The sequence below is a fragment of the Egretta garzetta genome, unplaced genomic scaffold (assembly GCF_000687185.1).
Source record: "Egretta garzetta isolate BGI_Z169 unplaced genomic scaffold, ASM68718v1 scaffold448, whole genome shotgun sequence".
Lineage (NCBI taxonomy): Eukaryota > Metazoa > Chordata > Aves > Pelecaniformes > Ardeidae > Egretta > Egretta garzetta.
In genome coordinates, this window is record NW_009260497.1 from 2,154,397 (window position 1) to 2,176,739 (window position 22,343).

Below are 22,343 nucleotides of genomic sequence, written 5' to 3' on the forward strand. Positions count from 1 at the left end.
TCTCCGCACAGCCAAAACCCCCGGGACCAGCCGAGCGTCCCTGCGAGGGGGTCAGGGAACGTTTTGTCCTGCGTTTCGGGTGCCTCCAATGCAGCAGACTCAGCCCATTCCTCGTTTCCCCCTGCCCTGCAGGGTGAGCTGGGGCGCGCAGCACGACGGGGTCCCTGGCCACGCCGTCCCTGTGGCAGCAGGGTGCAAGCAGTCCCCCCAGCACCTTTCCTTTGGGGACAGCAGGAGTGACACCAGGTTTGGCTGTCCCCGGGTTACAAGTCCCTATGTGCCCCAGGTTATCACCGTGGCCATTCGGCTCGGGGGCACAGCCAGAGTGGCGAGTGGCCGAGGACGACTTTCACCCATGTTTTAACGAGGAGCTTTTGATGGTCAGCCACCCCACAGAGAAAGTGAAGGCACTCACCAGGTGCTGCTCAGCCAGGGGTGTCCCTTCTGTTCCTTGCCCCTGCCACAGGGTAACACCAGCTCCTGCAGCCGCCAGCTTTCTGCAGAGCCCGTCGCCTCGCTGCCACCCCCCCGCCTTGCCCCCCCCCCCCCCCAAGCCCCCCCCCCCCCCCCCAGAGGTCAGCTGTTAAGAAATTATTTTTACGCTTTTATTCCATCCCCAGCATCAGTGTAGCTAAAGGGCTTGACAGAATTCACCCGGCGAGTCAGGGATCAGAAGCTCCAAAGCAAAAGCCCAGGCTCAGGCTGATGAATTGGCTGGGAAAGGGCCCCGGGGATTGCCCCAGCTGAAGCTGTGTGGCTGCCATTTCCTCCACCCCGGCTAGATTCAAATGCCTCCTAGGCCTGCATAATTTTAGTGTAGGGTCGCTGGATCAGAAAACCATGTGGGTGCTGTTAATCTCTGCTTGCACCTCTTGTTGCACATGGGTTGTGGAGCAGCACAGGTTGCATTGCAGGGGGTTAACCCTTGCCTCAGCCAGCTTCCCCGGCTCCCTGCCAGGTTGAAATGTAGCCGAGGAAAATCCCAGCTCAGCTCCCCACCAACAGAATCTCTCTCCTGCTTCTTGGGCTGAGGTGCTGCCAGGCTGCAAGGCGAAGCTGGAAGCCAAGCAACCCCAGATCCGTCATCCCAACGGCACCATCCGGGTCCTGCCGCCACCGTGGCTGGCACGAGCGGAAGGAGACGCTGGCTGAGCACCGAAATATTGCACTATCAGGCATGTTGGAAACCGGCAGCGGGCCATCATTAATGGCGGTGACGCCAAAACCGTTGGGCTTGGCGCTGCTGTCCTGCTGGGCGAACCTTTCAGGTCTGGTGTGGCAGCTGGAAGACATGCAAGTCTCACGTGCTGGTGGGGAAAGGCTGCCAGGCAACTCGCCCAGCTTGGGGCACAGTGCTTGGGTGGGCAGACATCACCAAGCATGGATGTTGCTGGGTGGGAGACCCAACATCTCTCCCACTCCTTTGAGTGCCGCGTCCCCTCCTTGCACCCTCCTCCTCATTCCCCTCCCCCCCTCCCCTTTTTTCCCCTAAATGCCGAGAATCAGGACTTGCTCCAGTGAGCTGTGACAAGCCTGGACGTAATGATGGCTATTAAATAAAGTCAAATGCAAACAAAATTATTAAGCCTGTGATTAATGATTAAGAGGCAGGAATATCTAAGCCAGCTGAAAGCCTGCCCAGTGCTCAGCAGCAGCGGGTTGTCCCCCTGCCTGGGAGCAGGGAGAAGGGATCACGCAGGATCCGGCCAATGCAGAGCCTTCGGCTCGAGGTCCCCAAAAAGGGACCCACCACCAGCTCAGTGGCCCCAGGCGAAGCCCCCCTGCCCCGCCTTTGTGCACGAGCATCCTGTGGGCCAGCCATGTGCCAGCCATGGGGTGATGCAAAGCGGCAGGAAACCAGGGTGGGTTGTTGCATGCCCTAGATGGGAGTTGGGAGCTGTGTCTTCTCCTGGAAACTGGTCCACAGCAAGGGCAAGCCTAATGGCTTCCTCTTCTTGTGCGGGTGTTGAACAGAGTAAAGATAGGACATGTACTGGAGCTCTGGTATCACCATTTTCTGGCAGGTTCTGAGAGTCCTGTTGTCCAAGTCTTCTTTGAGGTTGTACCCAAGGATATTTGTAGACCTGAACTGGAAAGGCAGGAGAGCTTTGTTCTTGATGTCATCCTTCCCCACTGCCTTCTGGTCCAAGAGACAGGTCTCCATGAGCTCCTTCTGCCTCATTCGCAGGTGGTTCACCTCCTCCTTCAGCTCCTCAAGTCCTATGGTCTCCTTGATTCTCCTCCAGAAGCTCTGGTTGAAGTGCAGGTAGAGCTTCCAGTCCAGCGAGCACCACACTTTTATCTGCTCCTTGCTTTTCGGAGTCAAGGTCTGAACAGTGTCCTTGCTTCTGGAATTGAGCTTGAAGTAAATCACGTCATCCAGATCCCAGCACAAAGCATGCTTCAAGAGGATCATGGACTCATCAAAGTAGTCTGCTATCAAGATCAGGTGGAAGTTCTGTTCAATCTTCTTCAAGACAGCCTGGATGTACTTTTCATTGTCCTTTGCATTGTTATTGTAGCCAAAGTCAAACCACATGATATTTCTGGCATAGATGTTTTGCTCGTAATCCTCCGGGTAATAATACTTCATGGGCGAGGCCAGGTACTCATTCACATCCTTGGAGATCTTGAAGGCGGGGGCATAGTCCTTGTAGTAGACATAGGAAGACTCCAGCAGATGAATGGGGTTCCTCAGGATGGAGAAGTAGAAGGTGTCTGCTGGCATCACCTTTCGCACCTATTTGTGGGGGAGGAAGAAGACAGGCTGTTAGCCTGGGGGCACTGCTTGTTCAACCAGGTTTCTCTGCAGGTATTGTGGCTCTTTCTTACCTCCGAGGGGTTAAACCGCAGGTGGTTGCACATGATGTTGTAGTTTTGTCCGATGGCCTTAAATTCCTCCACGAAGTGGGCCAGGAAGGTCTTTGGGTAGCCCAGGTGGACGAACTCGCCAGCTGGGAGGGCGACAGTGAGGTTGTACCTCTCTGCAAACCTGAACATGATGTTCAGGACGGTGCTGCTGGCCGTCTTGTGGGTCTTGAGGAACATGACGTTAGTCTTGGCGTGGCAAGGTGTGGGAGGCATTGGCAGCTCCTCATGGCTCTTTGAGATTCTGCAGGAAGGCAACAGATGGGGAAAACAGCCTCTCCAGTGCCACACCCCGTCTCCGAGACCTGGTAAAGCCAAACCCCAGCGGGTTTTCCTTCTGACACCACACCCGCAGCTGGTGCAAGGCACCAACCCAAACAAGCTCCATCCCTCAGGCATAGGTGTCAGACAGTTTTCTGCTTCTCCAGGTCTTCACTTCCCCCAAGGCTTCAGCTTGATCCCCTTTTTATTTTCCATATGGCTGATTTTGCCCTGAAGAGCTGCACTTTGGCTAATTTGATCCCTTGCCTGCCCAACTGTGGATCTAGGACCTAACTTTGGGCTGCTGCCCTTCCAGTATCAGCCTGAACCCCACAAGAGTTAAATCAAGTGTCACAGGTGACATCCTTGCTGCCCTGGGTGGACGAAGCCACGCAACCTTACTTCTGCTTCACTTACAGGTAATTTTTATTCTTCATATGGAAGAATCCCGACAGGAAGATGAGTCCCAGGCAAAGGTTGAAAAGGATGAAATATCTGATATGCCTGGAAAGAAAGCAGAGTTTCAGTGGATTTTTATTGGATAGTCCTTCCCCAAATGGGAACCACCAAACTTTGCACATTGCCCTGGGGAATTTTTATCACCAGGAGCACAATTTTGTCTCTTTGGCTCCCCCAGCCGTGTCCTAATTTTGGCCTTTGGCAACACACAGCCTACTTCAGGCAGAGCCTGCCAAGCTCTTCCAACAGCCTCCCGCTCCGCTCCACTGCCTTTTATTTTGCTTTTCTTTCATTTTTTTCTGGGGCTGTAGAGTTTTATTCATGCCAAGCTTTTCTCAGCAACCACTGAGCGCTTGAAAATGAGCCCTTGGTAGGGGCGTAAGGATTTCCTTGCTAAGAAAGCTGAGCGCCGCCTGTAACCACACCACTCCAGAAGACGGGGATCTCAAAGAAACACAAAACTGAATTTTCTTTTTCAATATAACTGAGATTTTTTGATACAGAAGATCAATTAAGAACCCAACAGCACCTAAAATGAACTAATTCCACCCCGCTTTCAAACAAGAGGATGGCTTCCCTGCTGCAACAGCTCCAGCTCCCAGCCCAGCTCTTGTGTTCAGCCTCACCCAGGTCTCCCTTCTGTCAGATCTCAACTTGGCCAGACTCTAATCTGCCTGAGCACCCTTTGGACAAAGCACCTCATCCACCTGTGCTTTGCCCAGGTAATGATGAGGAACGAGTCTTTTCCCAGCACTAATTAGGTCAACCACCACATATCATCAGCAGTGTGTTCTAGCTGGGACTCTTATGGGATCTTTTGAAGGTCTGATGCCCACCAAGCTTGATCTGACTTCTCTGACCTTAAAAGCTTTTTTAACTCATGTGAACACCACGTTTGCAGCTGCCATTTCCAAAATGCAGGGGATCTGGCTTGGGTTTTAAGCCAGTTTGAGAATACATAGTCCCATTCACAGCGTGGGAGGGTCACACTTGTGGTTCCCACTCTCCCAAGTGAGCGAGGAAGGCTCCCTGCTTGCCCGGTCTGAGGGTCAATGGGGGCACATGGGTTGTTGGTGGTCCTTTCTACTGTCCTATTGGCCAAGGGGTCCCCACACATGGTCCTACTGCATGGGGTGGTGGCTTCTGTAGCCTCCAGCTTGTATGACATGAAAGATGCTGAACTGCTCCTTCCAGATGGCCTCACAGGAGTGCAAACACTGGCTGCAGTACATCGAGCCCAGGCCGCAACAGCCTATATCTGACCATGGAAAACTGGAGAGCAAAGTCCAGCAGAAGACCATGAAAACAGAGCCACGGTAGCCAGCTGTGCAAGCTGAGCCTGGGGAGCCACGAACCAAACATAAACACAGTGGAAGTGCGGAGACACTTGGCAATGTCTCAGCACCCCAATGGCATTGCAGGACAGCATTTGACATGGTTTGCCACGCAAACCTGCCCGAAACCACTTTTGCTTCAAGTTTTGCTTTGCACGAGAACGCTGTCCTCGAACTATGGTGCCCCAGCCGAAGGAGGAAACCCTTGGGTGGAAGAGCCCTTCCCAAAGCCAGGGAAGCTGGAGGTACCAACCTGACATGGATTTGCAGCACAGCTTCTGCATGGGGAGTTTAAAGACACAACCACGGGCAGTCTTTCACCAGTATTTCTTCGTTTGCTATTCCCAGGCCTGTTAGGGGGATGGGGGCGAGGCAATCCCCTTTCCTTTGGTCGCTCCATGTAGAGATGAGACAGGAGAAGACACGCAGAGGGGCCCATGGGCGGCAAGCAGGCTCACGTCTGTTGAATGCAGCCCCTGCCCATCTTCTCAGTCTTTCATTTTGACTGAAGCTGCCGTTGATGCGATGGTTTTCCACAACGCACCACCTCGCCTGCCTGGAGATCTCTCCTAAGCCGCTCTGGCCATGCCCTTCTTCCACACCTTTCTCATAGAGTTTAACGTATGTGATAATGTTCCATGTTTGCTTGGGCGGCATCCCCGAAATGGCAGAGAGATTTGCACTCAGATTAATGTTTTATGGGGCAAACAGATCAATGCACACCTGAAACAATCCTGAAGATAGGTCTGGATCACAACATGCTCAGGAAGGACTACCAGTCTCTTCTACTGCAAGAAGACAGCTCTGTAGACCTCTAAATCTTACACGTCAAGGTAATTAATTGTTAAATTATCATTAAACGTTAAAATGATATTTTAATAGTCGTTTGCTTTAATAAACGATTACATAGTGCTGTCCTGCCCCCAAATCCTCAAACACGTGCAGCACGCCAAGCCCCCTCCAGCATAACGGGATGCTCCCAGCAGACCCATTTCGTCTGGACGTGCTTTGAAAGTCCCGACTGACAGCCAGCTTTTTGTGCCTGGAGGCACAGGGTGGGATAATGGTCCAGATTATCTACGCACCTAAATTATCCAGGCACATAAAGCCTCAAAGCGTTGCCAGTGCAGGATGAGGATCTGGTATTGCAGCACAAAACGTGCCCAGTGGGCAAGTTACAGGCACATTATGGGCACGAACAGCCTGAGGAGCCATGTGGAACTCACCCCACCCCTTGCTGCTCCGTCCTGAAGACAACAGCAACCTGCAGCCAAGTGATGTCCATGCCATCGCAGCGAGCGGTGGCTGCCCAGCCTTCCTCAGGCTTGCCAAAACCAGGGCGGCTTCCTGGAACGGCCAGTTTTAAGGAGCAAGAGTGACTGATTTCTTTGGCACCATGGGCCACAGAGGTGCCAGTCCTCATGCGGAAAATGGGCTTCTTGTCCCGGGGCTGCCAAACAACGCTGCCCTGCGGCATGGTGCTTGTTCCCCTGCCGGGGATGTATGGATGGAAAGATACCTGCCTTCCAGATCAGGGAGCAGGGACAGGGAGGGGACTGCAGCCGGCCGCAGCAAAAGCGAGTGATGGAGGAGTTCAGGAGAAGGGCCAAGGGCAGGGACTGAGGTGATCCCCAGGGAGCAGTGCAGGAAAACGGAGACCAGGAGGTCTTAAAGACTGTTCCGTTAGCTCACCCCCCCGCTTCCTCACAGGACCGCAAGTCCCCAACCGAGCCACTTCTAAAACTGTGTTGGCCCAACATATTCAATGTTGGCTAAAATATCTCCCATCCTTTAATCCCTTCCAGAAAGACAAGCCCTGCTTGGCCGAGAGTTGTTTTGCTGTTGACCGTCTCGCACACACAGGCTGAAGGTGAACGGAGCGAGCACTGGGCATTGCAGAAGACAGAGCTGATCTTTTATACAAACACTTACAGCCAGGAGCGGAGGGATTTTGTAACTGTCTGGCGTACCAGTGGCAGCGTGGAGGGCACGACGCACAGGATCATGGGTGCAGCGATCCCTTCCTTCCTCACACGCCAGCGAGGAAGCATTTCACCTGCGATGCACCAGGCCTGATGTAGCCGAGAGTTGCAGGGTACGATCACAGCCATCGTCTACTTTTTTGCCCCATTAACAGTCTTTTGCAAAGCAAAGTTCAAGAGAGAAAGCCACAATCCAAACGTTGTGCAAAAGCTACCTAAGCTTGCAAGACGCGCGACTGGGCTGGGAGCCCTTTGAGGAAGCACTAAAGACACAAAATTCTTCTAAGAAGGCAAAAATCCCTTGCGGAGCCATCAGGCGGGGTGGCAGCGGACGTTCAGCTCGCTGTTCCAACCTGCACCATGCCATCTCCCAGCCAGGAAGAAAACACGGAAAACTACCTCACAGGTTGTGCTCGGAGGTGCCGCCACAGATGCTTTAAGCCTTGGGAGAACCTTCTTGTTCATTTGGCTTAAGCCGAAAATAACAGACCTCTGTGTTGACCTAACAAGGTTCTTTCAAATTAAAAGACTTCGAATACAGGAAAAAAAAACCCAAAAAACATCTGCAGTGAATTAATCTCTACCCCGGAGCGAAGTGTAACTAACTCTACAGGTTATTAACAACTTACAGGGATTACCTGAACCAGACCTTGCCACAAAACCGCGCTTTAATTCCGCGTTCGCTTCCCTCTCCCCTTACCTTGAAGTGCACCCAGGGCTTTTCATGCTGCCTCGCTGCTGTGAGCTAGAAAATATCTCCTTTGCAAATCGACTCCACTGCTCCTTTCCTCTATGGGCTCCTCCGCTCTTTCTGTACACGTCTCTATTTCTAGCATCCCATTGCTGCTATAAATGGCTGGGATAGGTGAGGACGTAGGGAGTGGCTAGGTGTTCCCAGGGGTGGGTGGAAGTTAATTAATAAGCCATGAAAAGCGCTGGTATGGCATGACATTAACGCAGGCACAAATTGCTGCCTGGGGAGATGGAGTTTGCCGGGAAGTAATGAATTTGGGGGGGACCCCATTGCAGGGACTCCCTTGGGCTGTGGGAGGGAGGCGTGGGGGGGATCATGGCCGGATCCGGGCAGGGTGCCGTGCCCGTGGGAGGGCTGGAGGAAGGCACTGTTGACCCCTTCGCCACCCCACTCGCCATCACATCACCGCCATGCTGCTTGCTCAGTGCCAGCTCTGCCATCATTCCACTTCTTGCTGGGCGGTTTTGGGCTGTAGTTCTCCGCCAGACACACTCAGCAACAGGAAATAAGGGCCAAGAGCTAAATAGGAGTGGTGTTCGCCTGTTGGGAATTCCCCTTAAAACTTTTAGGCTCCAAACTTGTTCCCCAGTGAAAATGCAATTATTGCAGCTGGGGGTTTAAAGCTTAGAGACTTTGCTGTGCCTAGGCCTTGGGAGAGCTCCTGCCCCTGGAGGGGCGTTACGCTACAGTTCACCTACAAAGTGACTTTCTGGTGTTGTTAACAACCCGTACAACCTGCGTTACATGGGAATTTGAGATTCCACCAAGGCTCCTGTACGCCAGCACTTCACAAACCGGGTTTAATGGTTGCAAATTGCCCCAGGGAGAGCAGGATCTGCCCGGCAAGTCTGGAGCTGGGGTCATCTCCCCGCTCCCAGGATGAAGTCGAAGCTCTCCTCAGCTTGGGCAACAGAAAGTTTACCCATGTCTCCCAGCCCGGCCAGGGGGTTAAGCTGTTGCTTTTGGTCGTTTATGGCCATGCCACTTCCCACGCACCTCCTGACGTGGTCCCTTTCCCTCCCCCACCCATGGCACCGCCTTTCTAAACCTTGCATGCTGGTGGCCCAGCCTGCCACAGCAAGAGCCGTGGCTTCAGCATTTTGGTGTCCTTCACCAACACTGCTTCAGAGTGCCCAAATACACTGCGTTTCTTTTTAAATCACAGCTTCCTCAGGCCAGCTCCAAGACCAGCGCTCACCCAGATGCAGAGATTAGCAAGGTATAGGGTTGCTCTCCCCGAGTTTCTCGGCAGAACGTGAGCCAACATGCTGATTTACGAAGAACTCCAGGGTTATGGTGTCAGCTGCTGCTGGCAGGGGGGGTCACATTTAACAGATTTCTTTCTCCTGTTACATTACACACGTCAGCTGTGCGATTTCTTGCTCAGAAGCTGGTAGAGCCCACAAATCACAAAAGACCATTTTTTACACTTTTACAGTTGATTCATTGCTCTCTCCTGGGGTGCCGTACACGAGTCAACAGGTTTGGTTACGCAGAAAAATACAGGGCCCATGCAGAAATACTTGGCTTCACGTGGGGCTGGGCTGTTTCTGAGACCTGGAGTGGTGGAAGTCAGCCGGGTGATGCAGAATGAGCTTAGCTGGGCAGGATGCCGAACAAAGAGCTCCACGTTGCCTCCACTCCACGTGCTGGCTTGCTTCGGGGAGAACAGGGTGGGTCAGCCCCACACCCACGCAGCAGGATGGGGAGGAGAATCGGAAAGGGAAAGCACGAGAGCTCGAAGGTTGAGATAAAGGCAGTTTAACAGGTAAAGCAAAAGCTGCGCGCGCAGGCGAAAGCAAAAGGAATTCATTCCCCGCTTCCCGCCAACAGGGAGGCAGGGGTCCATCATGCGTAACGGTTACTTGGGAAAACAAACAGCATGAACTCTGAATGCCCCCCCTTCCTCCTCCTTCCCCCAGCTCTATATGCTGAGCATGACGTCATATGGCACGGGATACCCCTGGGGTCAGTCAGGGTCAGCTGTCCCAGCCGTGCCCCCTCCCAGCCCCTTGTGCCCCCCCCGCCGCTCGCTGGTGGTGTGGGGGGAGAAGCAGAAAAGACCTTGGCTCTGCGCAAGCCCTGCTCATCAAAGGCTACAACATCACTGTGCTATCAGCACCGGTCACAGATCCAAAACACAGCCCCACACCAGCTACTATGAAGAAAATTAACTCTAACCCAGCCAAAACCAGTACAGAGAGTCATGTGCTTCCTCACCAGACCAGAAGACCGCCGCTTCAAAGTGTTGAGCACCCATGTTGCTCTATTATTTAAGTCTGTTCCAATAAAAATAGAATTTTTTACAAGAAATGCCTAACACAAAGATCCTTTATAAGAATACCCCCTCTGGAAACATGTACCCACCCTGTCTTCCCCCTCCTATATCCCACAGTGAACCAATATTTGAAAGCATCATTGAGAAGGTGAAAGGGAAGGGTAATACTGGTGTTTAAGGTCTAAGAAAGATGCTGTAAAATAACCCTACGATACCTCAACTCCTCCCTTCTATTCCCTCAGGGTAATTATTCTCTTCTTTAGCTGAAATGGTAAACTTACATTGAGCTTAAGGATCTTCGTGTGTAAAGGCGGCGGCTCAATGTAGCTGCACCAGCATTTCCCTGGCCACAGCAGTAGGTTATCCAGCAGCCCTGGCTCCCTCCCTAGCACTCTCCATATGTAGCTGAAAAAAAAAAAAGCAGTATGGAAAGTTCCGCTTCCCAAAAAGAATGATTCACGTGTAAAGCCTGTACAATTACGGTCAGTGGCTTGGGGGGAAAAAAAAGAGAAAAGAATGGGGTAGGGAAAAGGCAGAGGATATAAACAGCCTGATCCAGAAAGAACAAGCTGCATCAGCTTAACTTGGCAGAAAGCAAACTCTGTAAACTTCTTCTCTAAACATCATGGATTTTCCACACTTTTTGCATCACCCGATACAGAAGCGGCACAGGCTGACTGCATCTCGCGTTCTGCCTGCTCTTTGCTAACGAGAGGCTCCTTCACTCTGCTTAACCCCAGGAGATGATGATCAGCTCCTGGCTGAGCAGTCCTGAGGAACAAGGAGGGGTGGGGAGGGCACCGACAGCGGGGAGGAAGAGGGAGCTGGAGGGAAGAGCCCAGATACTGGCACTGCGGAACAGACGGAGGAGTATTTCTGCTAAAAGCACCCATGCAGCCAAGCTGAGAGAATTGTGACCTTAGAATTGTATCACGAAGGGCATTACAACACGGTGCTGAGTGGTAAGCCATCGTCCTTAATGCAATTCAACAGCTTACAGCCTTGTTCTGGTTAAAAACAGAGGAAAAAAAAAAGACTCTGTAGGATGGTTTTTCTGCCGAGAAAAAGGCTCTGGATGGAACATCTATTTCTCTGCACCGTGGCAGAGCAGAAACCACTGAAAAGCAGCTAATGGAGCACATAGCTACTGGATACAGTAGCTACAGCACATAGCTACACCACCTTTCATAGTCGAGTGCGGTGAGGCCTCCCAAAACAGCAGACCAGTAAAAACCATTGATTGCCCCACTCCGTGCACGGCCCGTGAGCCAGTCCCCTGACCACCCACCCCGTCTCCACCTTGCCGGCTCAGAAGGCTGTGGGAAACAGTGAACGCTTTGATCACAGCAAACAATGTCCACTGCCCTCCTCACGCTGACAGAAAACGTCGTTTTGTTGTAGAAGGTGGTCAGGTTAGTGTGACATGATTTATCTTGGGCAGATCCCTGGGCTTTTCGCAATCACACGCTTCATCTGGATACAACAGAGCCTGGGTTAAGAGAGCGACGAGTCTTGGTAAATACGGATGTGACTAGCCAACATGGCGTCGACCAGAAGGTGACTCACTAGCACATGGCCTGCCCTCTGGTAACAGAAGGGTGACAACGTGGTATGCATTTACCAAACCGTAAATGACAATCTGCCCCGTCATGTCAAAACAGAGACAGATTGTAGGGGAAAAAAACCCCAACACACCAACAAAACCAACCCAACAAAACCAACCATTTTAGAATAGAACAGTCCAGCTGGAAGGGACCTACAAGGATCACCTAGCCCAGTCCGCAGAAGGCATCGCAGCTGGTTTTCAGTTACCTAACCTGGAAAACTGCTTGCTCCTGTTATTCCTTTCAGTAACAGAACAGACTGTTTCAGATGGAAGGGCCCTACAACAACCATCTCGTCTAACCGTCTGACAGATTCAGGGCTGACCAAAAGCTAAAGCACGTTATGGAGGGCATTGCCCAAACGGCTCTTGAACACAGAGAGGCTCAGGGCATCGACCCTCTCTCCAGGCAGCCCGTCCCAGGGTCTGACCAGCCTCCTGGTAAAGAAATGCTTCCTTGTGTCCAGCCTGAGCCTCCCCTGGTGCAGCTCTGAGCCATTCCTGGATCCCAGGGAGAAGGGATCAGCACCTCCATGTCCCCTCCTAGGGGAGCGCCCGGGTCACCCCTCAGCCTCCTCCTCTCCCAACGAGACAAACCGCGAGGCCTCAGCCGCTTGCCGGAGGATGTGCCTTCCAGCCCCGCCACCAGCTTGGCTGCCCTCCTCTGGATGCATACAAGTACCTTCACATCCCTCCGAAACGCTGGGGCCCAGAGCTGCATGCACACAGTACTCAAGGCATGGCCGCGCTGAAGCTGAATATAATGGGATAATCCCCTCTCTTGTCTGGCTGTGCTGTTTGACCCCCCCCAGGATGGGGATTGCCCTCTGGGCTGCCCAGGCCCACTGCGGGCTCCTACTGAGCCTGCTGCCCACCAGCACCCCTGGTCCCTTCCTGCAGGGCTGCTCTCCACACGCTCCTCTCCCCATTAATACTCGTGCCCAGCCTTACTCCATCCCAGGCGCAGAATCCAGCACTTGGACTTGTTAAATTTCCTGCCATTGATGGTTGCCCCATGCTCCAACCTATCCAGATCCCTCTGCAAGGCCTCTTGTCCCTCTGGAGCGTCACCAGCACCTCCCAGTTTGGTATTGTCAGCAAACTCACTAACAGTGCATTCAACTCCTGCACCCAGGCCACCGATACAAATATTGAACAGCACTGGCCCTAGGATGGAGCCCTGGGGAACACGTCTGGCGACCAGTCCCAGCCAGATGCAGCCCCATCCACCGCAGCCCTTTGAGCTCTGCCCTTCAGCTAGTTCTTCACCCAGCGTGCCGTGAACCTGCTCGTCCCACAGTTGGGCAACTCATCAAGAAGGATGCTGTGAGGGACAGTATCAACAGCCTTACCAAAATCTTCACTAAAAAAATACTCAAACTGAGGGAGAGAGAGAAGGTGCCTGGGATTTGTGGAGGGTCAGGCGAGATCCCAAGTCAAAGGGGTTGTTCCATAATTAGCAGTGACTCCCAAGAGGTATGGAAGACACATCCAAACATCCCTTATCCTCCCATGAGTGAGAGGACCTGGCCCCTGGCCAGACCCCATGGAGGTGACACAGGCTGGTCAGAGGGCACGCGGAAGCAATGAGAGAATGAACGGGAGTAAAATCAGGCCACTTCAAAAATAAGATCACCCTCCTCTTCCATCAGGTCTTGCACTGACTTCTGATACTTTCCTACACCACCGTCTTCTTTCTCTCGCCCTCCTACTTGAGTAAACCTATTTTTTTTGATGCATCTTTTGCAATTGGGGATCCTCCTGAACACCAGACAGGCTGACTTTATTTTCCTACTCTTTTATTTTCCTAACTGTTGCCAGATCTTCCAAGCTGCTTTTGGGTAATGGCTGCCTGAGCCGTTCTGTGGCCCCACCAACTTGAGCAGGGCACTGGATGCGGGCACCAGTCTGCCCACCAGCTGGAGAGCCTCAGAATCACCTCCACCAGAGTAAGGGGGCACCTTGGGAAAATAAGTTAGTACTGGAATGCACAGAAATCTCTTTTGCCTTAACGCACCACATGCACAGTGCAGAGAAAACTCCAGGTGACCATAACATCACTGTTGTTATTTCCACGCAGCCTAATCTAGTTTGCTGTTTGGAAGGGGTTTGCCAATCTCTGTAAATCATTAGGATAACGGCTCTTGCCCTCTGCAAGAGCAAACTAGGACTGGCTGTCACGGCCAGACTGGAAGACAAGGAAGCAGGAAATAAGGGCATGCCTAAAGCCTGAGCCTGCCAGACATCCTGGGATCTCTTCCCTCAGCCTGGCTCCTGGCGTTTCCCCTCCAACCGACACTACCCAGAAGTTAGGTCTCCAGGCACCCTCTCCTCTCTGGCTAGTTGTTCCAGAACTGCAAACCAGTACTGGCATGCTGTACGTGGGACAACACTGATGCCCGCTGGGGACAGCCCGCAGGTGGCATCACTAAAGAGGCCATAACCTGGTGCTGTTGCGGGCTTTTGGACAAGCATATTAGATCAAAACAAGCGAGGAAGAGCAATATTTTCACTTGGAGATGGCGGTATAGCATCCACAGGTTCTTCTCCTGTGGCCCCAATGCTTCGCTTGCACATCCCAAGTGAGAAAATGCCTCCTGGCTGGTGTTACTTCACTAATAAATCAGGGGAAACTAAGGCAAAAGAGAGCTGGCATATCCAGGCACAATACCTGTGTGCTTGGTTTCAGTGTTCAGATTAAATAGGAAACCCACATGGTCAAAACCAGTAGTGTGCTCTTCTACAGAAAGAGAAGGCACCCCTGAAAAGAGGAACCTTTACTTGTTCCATCACACTAAGGAAATAAAACAAGGAGCATTCCACATGCTTGCTTGATCCATCAGTTTGTTTATGGCTAAAGTGCAGTTACTGCGCTAGAGATGCCACCCTGGTGCGATGGCATCTGCTCGGTTCCCAGTGCCTGTTGGTCTCAGGAACTGGAGGGCAGCATCTTGTATGGATTGAGGATCCCTTTGGGGTCTAACATGGCTTTGAAACGCTGCATTAGAAGGATTGCCTCCCTGGGTTTGCTGTACTGAATGAACTGCTTCTTCTTGAAGCCCAGTCCGTGCTCCGCGCTGATACTGCCATTGTATCTTGCAGTCCACTCGTACACAAACGGCTCGATGGCGTCCAGCAGGGAATGGCTATAGGACTCCGCCGTGACGTTCAAGTGCAAGTTTCCATCTCCTGGAAGAAAACATTGCAGAGATGGGTCTGTAAGAAAAACTCGGTGGCCCTGCCATAGAGACTCATTACGGTCTCCTCCACGTACTTGAAACAACGGTGCCTTTGTTAGCCTCCAAACCATGCAAAAAAGAACGAGGTCACTGTCCTTCTACAAACATCAGGCCTCTCCATGTACAAATAATTCAAGTAGGATCTTTGTTTTTCTGTGCTTTCAGTACAATATTTGAGGAAGTGTCCCATGTTACCCTACTTTGAATTTTAAAATCACAGGGGTGGGAATTTGAAACAACTGTGCTGCATTAACTATTGTCCCACTACCAAGATGGCATGCCAAAGACTTCCCCGATGGTATTTCATAATGATCATTTGCTTTTAATATGGCCCTTATCACTTTCTCTCTCCCTTTTATGTTTGTGCAATGTTCTAAATGCACTCTGGCACTGTGTCAACAAAAACAAAGCAAGCAGAACACTTTCTCCTTTTGCCGCTTACACATGATGGTATTTGATTAAGCACACGGTTGGTGGGTATTCAGAAGACAAAACACACAAAGATAAACCACAACTTAGTGATTCTCACTCCAGACCCCTTCCTGCAAATCCCCACAGTACACAGCTTAATCCTCAGTACCAGGAGCTACCAGAGGCAGCCTTTGTTGCGCAGACCTGTCTCTCCACATCTTTCAAGTAATCTCAAATGAAGCGTGCTGAAGAGTGTTCTGCTCTTTTTCTTTTTTTAACAGAACAGCTCTAAGCTACCAACTTGCCTGTATGCAAAATCAAATTAGTTTCAAAGCGTTCTGGCAAACGTACCAGTCTTTCTGTGCATTACTTTTATCACTCTCTTTTGGAGGGTTAATGGCTCAGACATAATTAACTTCCAATACGACTAATCACTTTGGACTTTGTTTATCTACCAACTGTGTTGAAGAACATTAATCAAATTGATGGTGCAATTAAACAACCTACATACTTAAATTAGAAAGTACAGAGGAAGGAGACACAAATGACCAGTTCAGGGGCTGGCTGGCTAGCAACCTGCCATTAATATATGGCATACAGCCTGAAAGCAGTGAAGATCAAACACCAAGATCCTTATGCATCCTCCTCTTCCAACGGCTCTTGGCCATTTAGTCTATGCCTCTCACTAATTTAAAACCAACCTCTAAAAGTACTAGGAAGTTGCCCAGCAAACCCCGGAGCACAAAAGAGCAATCGGCTCCTTTCCCAGCAGCTACACTTACCCAAGTGACCGTAGCCCACCACATTTTTGGCACTCCGGCCCAGCCGAGCCCTCATGTCAGTCACCAGATCATACAGCTTTCCCACAGGGAGAGAGATGTCATATTTGTAGACATAGCCATCGTGAGTGAGGGCCTCCGTGATCCTCTCCCGCAGGCTCCACAGCATCTGAGGAATCAAAGATCAAAAAAAATCCAAATTACCTCTTGGGTTCCATGTTTTGTGGCATGGAGGGAAAAAGAGCCTTGATTCTTCGCATGTAACATCAAATTCTGATTTGCCTTGATAACCCCTGCCTCTTGGAAGCTAGTAATAACGCCTTCTTGGCAGCATCGCGCAGTAAAGCAATACACCAACTCTTCAAGCTTGACAGTACCCCAGCTAGAAAGGACACAGGCACGGGCATGCTCTCCAAAGCTACTCTGGGTTTCCCTAGAAGTGGGGATGTCTCCTCCTCCAGTTTAGTACTGCAAGGGTCGGTTTGGGAACTGGGACTGGAAGAAACATGGGTCAGTGTAAAAGACTCGTGTTCGCTGGGCAGACACAAATCACCCTCCTCCTCACCGAGGCACTATGTATCCGTCTCGTTCCCTGGGACTACAGGCTCCGGCTCTGACACAGCCACACTGCCCTACAGGACTTAGCTCACTCCTGGCCTCGCTGACACCTCAGCTTCCAGTTTCAATAGTTTTCAGGCAGTTTGTGCCCTACCCCAGCAACTACTGAAAGATGCAATTCATTATTCTCATCTTTTTAAAGGAGAAAGCATCCACTGAAACCCCAAATACTCAGGCTTTCTGGGAAGAATCAACAGTGGTAAGTATTCTCTCTTAGCTTTCTTATTCAATATGCCAAATAAGCTACTACATCACTCAGGACTGCTTATACCAAACATCAGTCTGGACATTTAATCATAGAACCATTTGGTTAGAAAAGACCTTTAAGATCATTGGGTCCAACTGTACCTGTCCACCACTAAACCCTGTCCCTAAGCACCTCGTCTGCCTGGCTTTTAGATACCTCCAGGGATGGGGACTTGACCCCTTCCCTGGGCAGCTCCTTCCAGTGCTTGATAACTCTTTCAGTGAGGGAATTTTTTCCTAATATCCAATCTAAACCTCCCCTGGCACAACTTGAGGCTGTTTCCTCTTGTCCTACCACTTGTTACCTAGGAGAAGAGAACTTTCCCTATTAGAGAATTTTCCCTATTCAAAATACAAATCCAAGTAGAGAATCATGTCAAAGAGTTTTGTGCAAAAGGAAACGACGACTTGCCTTTATTTTCTTATCATCCGTTGCCACAGTTCCATCAGTGACCAAACCAGAAGTCATGGCCTGTTCTAGGAAGTTGTTCAATTTTTCTTCATCGTGGGCTGAGTTGGAGCCCGAAGTTTCAATTAAAATATAAAAAGGGCTGCCTGAAAGCAAGGGAGAACAGAATAAGCAGATGCTCTGGGGTAAAAGCACAGGAATGTAGTGCAGGTTCTGGAGCTTTTCCCAAGCTTGGCACATTTCATGAGGTCGCTCTACTGCCCAGATTCTCTGGTGCCATGCGGAAGGGCAGCTCAATCTTTTATCTGTAGGGCATTCCACTCGCATGCTCTACCCTTTACCCAGCCACCGCTTTTCAGAAAACTAGCAGTTTTGTCGGAACAAGTAGAAGTAAAAAGTCTGATCTTTAAAGACTTCCACCAAATGTGTTTGGAATTGAATACTGGGTACAAAAATTATGAGGGATGCCCACAGGCTCATTGACATAAATATACATAAAAAAAAAAAAATCAGGCTAAAAATCCCCAAGCAGTGCAATGCCTCTTTCTACAGCACAAAATGACACTGGTACCTGTCACTGGGCTGGACAGCTTGAGATGTCTCTCAACCAACTCCATGCATTTCTCATCCATGAACTCGTAGGCAGACAGGATCTCTCCCAGCATGGCTCTGCAGGCTGTAAATGTTTCCAGAACCTTAGCGAAACTCTGACACCCTTCAGACAGAACATAAGAGAGGAATCAGGAATAAAAAACCGAGTCCCCCAAGACCTTTATTTAAATTAAAACCCTAAATTTAAAAGCCACTGTGAGAGTCCTGGTAAATTCCGGGGTCCACTGTACGTATTCCAGAGGTCTGTCAGCACTTGGGAGTCTGCTCATCCCCTCCCAGGAGTTTAGCTCTCTGCTCTCAAGGCCACACCTGATACAAGCAAGCTGTTTGAGAAGCCCCTGCTAGCCTTGGGGGTTTTGAGGGGGGGAAAAAAAAAAAAAAGTCTCAGTGAAGGTTCCCCAGCAGGGCAGATGAGGTGCTTAGGGACAGGGTTTAGTGGTGGGATGGCAGGGTTAGGGGAACAGTTGGGCTTGATGAGTTTAAAGGGTTTTTGCAACCTAAACGATTCCATGATTCTATGGACTCACCCGGTGGCTGCTGGATTGCAGCTGCCTCTGCCTACTCTCACCAGCCTTGCCCTTCCTCACCTCACTCAGGTACTGTCAGACCTTGTCACTGAGGGCACTGTCCTGACTGCCTCTTCACCCTGTGAAGCTCCTGGCTCCCCTTCCCTTGCAAGCAACCAGCCCTTGCAGGGATTTTACACATTTACACCACAGATATAAAATACCTGCACAGGTATTTTAACCTATAGCACCACACTGTTTCTCAGAAACAAGCCGATGCTGGTAGTCTAGCTCAACAGGCTAATCGCTGCTTTCTTCTCTCCATTCCTATTCCCTTCCCAGCCTCTGAATTCACGTGTGCTATTACTATTACCAGCTCCTACCTAGGAATGCCAGATTCACAGCCTTAGGTTTCTGAGGACAGAGTATGGAGACCGCAGTGATGACTCCCAAGGTTCCCTCGGATCCGATAAAAAGCTGCTTCAAATCATAGCCAGTGTTATCTTTGCGCAGAGAAGCCAAGCAGTCCAGAGCTGAGCCATCGGCCAGCACCTGTGGGAATATGGAGACCTGGTCAGAGCACCTACACAGAAACCTGCAGTCAGAAGCTTGTCTGCTACCAAGCCAATGAAAAGCTGCCGTTAGCCTTGAGCGGTGGACACCGGCTGCCGCCCCTTCCCACAGCCTTGTTACTGCTCCTCCATTACCCAGCTCTTCCTTCTCCCCTCTATATGCTACCCACGTCTTCCCCCAAACTTTTCTGCTTCTTGTTTTACGGTGCTGTTTGCACATGTTCCAGTAGGACAAGTAATAACAGAAGATTGAGTTTGCTCTGCTTTTCTGACCAGTGGTGGACGAGACCAGCCGTTCTCTGCAGGCCTAGCTCCCATTATTCACCAGAAACAAGGAACACTGTTTGAAACAGTGAACGCAGTCAACCGGAATGAAGTAAGCCCTCCACCACTTGAGCCTGAAATCAAGGCTGAACGTCTCCAAGACACGTTATTAAAGGCTGTTTTGATGCTAGAGGGACTAACTGAAAGGCAAAAGCTCTCCTTTCTAGGCCTACACAGTAAAACCAAACCAGGCTTTTGTTACCTACCCAGTTTATTTCCTATCAGCTCTCTGCCACTAAGCCCCCAATTTTTTTTGAAACCACTAACCCCAGCCTTCGCAGACAGAAGCCCAAGCCTGTAGGGCAGAAGCAGGCTGAGGAACAGGAAAGTCTCTAGGAGAAAGCCAGCAGCCAAACCAACCCAAAGCAGACAGCTCTATTAAAAGTCGAATAAGCAGCGTGCTGTAGGATGGATGTAGCAGAGTGTTCCAGAGACTCCCTGCTCCACAGAGGAACCAGCCTCATGCAGGTAACTTGGGATCACCAAATCTCTCCCTGCCGCCTTCCAGATTAGAAAACCACCCAATATCACTTCTGTCAGCAAGGACAGAGGTGGAAGCTGTACACTGCAGTAGCAGTAACACACTATGTGCATGAAGACACTCAATGCCCCTTCTTAAAAAAAGCCATACAAGGAAAAGTTAAGAGCGGAAGCCTGGAGAGGAACTTGTCTGCATAAGGGATAGCTAAGGGCTAGAACAGCAGGGAATGGGGTAAGAAGTAGAGGTTCAAACGCAGAAGGGAACTGCCAGGTACTCGCCTTACCACTTCCAGTCCTAGCACTGTCCCTCGGAGAGAGCCATATCTCAAGAGTCGTAAGCCTCCAGCATTTGTGGCCACGTTACCACCAATGTGACAGGTACCTTTTGCTCCCAAGTCAAGCGGCATGATAAACCCCTGCTCCTCCAAGTACTCGTTGAGATTCTCTAAGATGCAACCAGCTTGGCACACAAGGATTCCTGAAACATAAACGCCCTGCTACAAGCTGATGCCCAAGAAGAAGGTGCCTCCTAAAGAGGCAGGTTAAGTACAAACAGATGCAACCACCTCTTCCTCCAAAACTCTCTGGGGTTCAACTTAAACGTACAAGAAGTCCATGCATGCTACAGGGCATTCTCCAACCCCTCCTCAAGCTGAGGGGAGCTTTGCCATTGCCTTAATATCCACTCATCCACAACTCTGGACTGGTAAACCACAATGAGATTAAGTGTATCTCTGCTTGGTGTTCTCTCTCTCTCTCTCTCTCTCAGAACCGAAACACTCAAACCAGCCTGGTTCCTAACTCTCCAATCCAAACAACCTGGATCCAAACAACAAACCCCATGCCTCCCTCCCCCTGCTGGTGTAGTTACCACATGCCTTCTTCACCACTCTTCGTTTTTTCTCTAAAGAAAAAGAATTCTGCTCCACCTGCTGGCTTCTCATCTAGATTTACAGAGAGGTAATAGGATGTCCGTGTTCCTCTTCTCTCTTTCTTCCTCCTTCTGCCACCAGATGTATTTTTACATCTGCTACTGTTATAACCTAAGCAGGAGCCTGGATGAAACAAACCTGCGATACCCCTTATGATGCTGCTGGGCTGAACCTTGCTGATCCTGCAGTTATCATCTCCCAGGACAACGGCTGGTTGAGGGCCTGGGACTCGTTTCTGTGCCTCACGCCTCTAAGATATTTACCAGAGACCTTGTCAAAGCTGATGATCTGGTTCATGAGAGCCGTGGAGAGAATGATCTCATCAAAGACAGGAACGCTGCCCCCAACAAGGCCGGTGTTACCCCCCTGTGGGTTCACTGCCAGGTTCTTCTCATAGCAGTACCTGGAAGGAAAAAGGTTTCTGAAGTCTTACGCGTTTTAAGGCCATAATCCAGTCTACCAGAAGAATTCCACTACCACATGAACATCTGCTGTTGCGCAAGTCCTCAATGCTCCTGAAAGTGAAGCAGCATTTAGCCTAAAGATTAAATCGATACAAAGGGACAGTTTCACTGCAAAAGTGAGAAAGCACAACTACTCACTCAACTCACCCGGCACCGAGCAAAGGAACAAACACTTGGGGTCACCTCCACGCATAGCTACATATCTGTCACACAACACCTGCCTGGAAAGCACGGCTCCCTCTGCTTACAATGAAGTATTTATGTAGTGGTCTCTGTCAACGACTTCCTGAGTGGGCTCTGACAGATGACCTCTGGCCGTGGTCTGGAAAGAACGGGCAGCCGGGATATAAAGAGCAGAAGGGAGAGCTGAGGTCACCAGACCTCAACCACAAGCCACGTGGTCAAGAAGAAAATGGCTTCAGTAACTCCAGTGGTTGAGCAATTAGTGCCTGAACAATTAGTTGGACCCTTTCAGACTAAACCCAAGTTGCCTCATCACAAAGTCCAGCAGAAAAGGTGCAGGTTACCTGAGAGCTTGAGACACCTCCGCTGTTGTCTGCGGCTTCAACATCAGCTTGCTACAGCCTGCAATGAAAGCAAGGGTCTCTCAAGGCAAGTTGAGGGCTCCCCAGAAAGAAAAAGGTGGTAAAGCACAATGTCTGAGATAACAAATGCTCCCTCTGCTCTGAGGCAGAGTCATTTCAACCACTTTTAAACCAACCATTTTCAATAGCGGGCTTTCCCTTAAAGCACTGTAAAAGCTTTGTCCGTAGAGATAGACTTGGTTGCCAGCGGGGGCAATGGGAAATGTTTTAAATTCTCAGTAAATCTTTGACAAAAGTAACAGAAAATCATGACGCTTGTTTTCTGAGGTTCAGCCAAACCTTTGGGAACTGTTAACCGAACCAATTTATTTCAGGAAAGAATTAATCATAGAATCATAGAATGCTTTGTGTTGGAAGGGACCCTTAGGGTCACCCAGTCCAACCCCCCTGCAGGGAGCAGGGACACCTTTAACCAGATCAGGTTGCTCACAGCCCCGTCCAACGTGGTCTTGAATGTTTCCAGGGATGGGGCCTCCACCACCTCTCTGGGCAACCTGTGCCAGGGTTTCATCACTTTCACAGTAAAGGATTTCTTCCTTACATCCAGTCTAAACCTACCCTGGTTTAGTTTAAAACCATCACCCCTTGTCCTGTCACAGCTGGCCCT

The 22,343-nt window shown here is 50.5% G+C and overlaps 3 protein-coding genes across 7 annotated transcripts in view; all 3 read right to left on the reverse strand.

Moving 5' to 3' along the window:
• Positions 1 to 1,854: 1,854 nt before the first annotated feature.
• On the reverse strand, positions 1,855 to 5,432 carry GAL3ST2 (galactose-3-O-sulfotransferase 2). The gene is made up of 4 exons (XM_035899997.1): positions 5,176 to 5,432; positions 3,547 to 3,633; positions 2,833 to 3,112; positions 1,855 to 2,740 (listed from the first exon to the last, which is right to left on the reverse strand). The coding sequence occupies exons 2-4, from the start codon at positions 3,564 to 3,566 to the stop codon at positions 1,880 to 1,882; spliced, it is 1,161 nt and encodes a 386-aa protein (XP_035755890.1). The 5' UTR covers positions 3,567 to 3,633; positions 5,176 to 5,432; the 3' UTR covers positions 1,855 to 1,879.
• Positions 5,433 to 14,006: 8,574 nt separating this feature from the next.
• The window catches only part of D2HGDH (D-2-hydroxyglutarate dehydrogenase), a 13,086-nt gene continuing 4,749 nt past the window's right edge, over positions 14,007 to 22,343 (reverse strand). The window contains exons 2-9 of one of the 5 annotated variants that reach the window (XM_035899990.1): positions 21,659 to 21,716; positions 20,931 to 21,070; positions 20,020 to 20,213; positions 18,743 to 18,911; positions 17,813 to 17,956; positions 17,245 to 17,387; positions 15,972 to 16,137; positions 14,008 to 14,728 (exon numbers count right to left, since the gene is read on the reverse strand). In XM_035899990.1, the coding sequence (XP_035755883.1) occupies positions 14,469 to 14,728; positions 15,972 to 16,137; positions 17,245 to 17,387; positions 17,813 to 17,956; positions 18,743 to 18,911; positions 20,020 to 20,213; positions 20,931 to 21,070; positions 21,659 to 21,716 (1,274 nt within the window). In that variant the 3' untranslated portion in view covers positions 14,008 to 14,468. Of the gene's footprint in view, positions 14,729 to 15,971; positions 16,138 to 17,244; positions 17,388 to 17,812; positions 17,957 to 18,742; positions 18,912 to 20,019; positions 20,214 to 20,805; positions 20,880 to 20,930; positions 21,071 to 21,658; positions 21,756 to 22,343 lie in introns of those variants that run through there. The other 4 variants (XM_035899992.1, XM_035899993.1, XM_035899995.1 and 1 more) reach the window with 4 other exon arrangements.
• Positions 20,632 to 22,343, reverse strand: part of ING5 (inhibitor of growth family member 5) — a 12,423-nt gene continuing 10,711 nt past the window's right edge. Inside the window, exon 9 of the mRNA XM_009644442.2 lies at positions 20,632 to 21,070. The gene's annotated coding sequence lies outside the window, so the exon portion shown is untranslated. The remainder of the gene's footprint in view (positions 21,071 to 22,343) is intronic.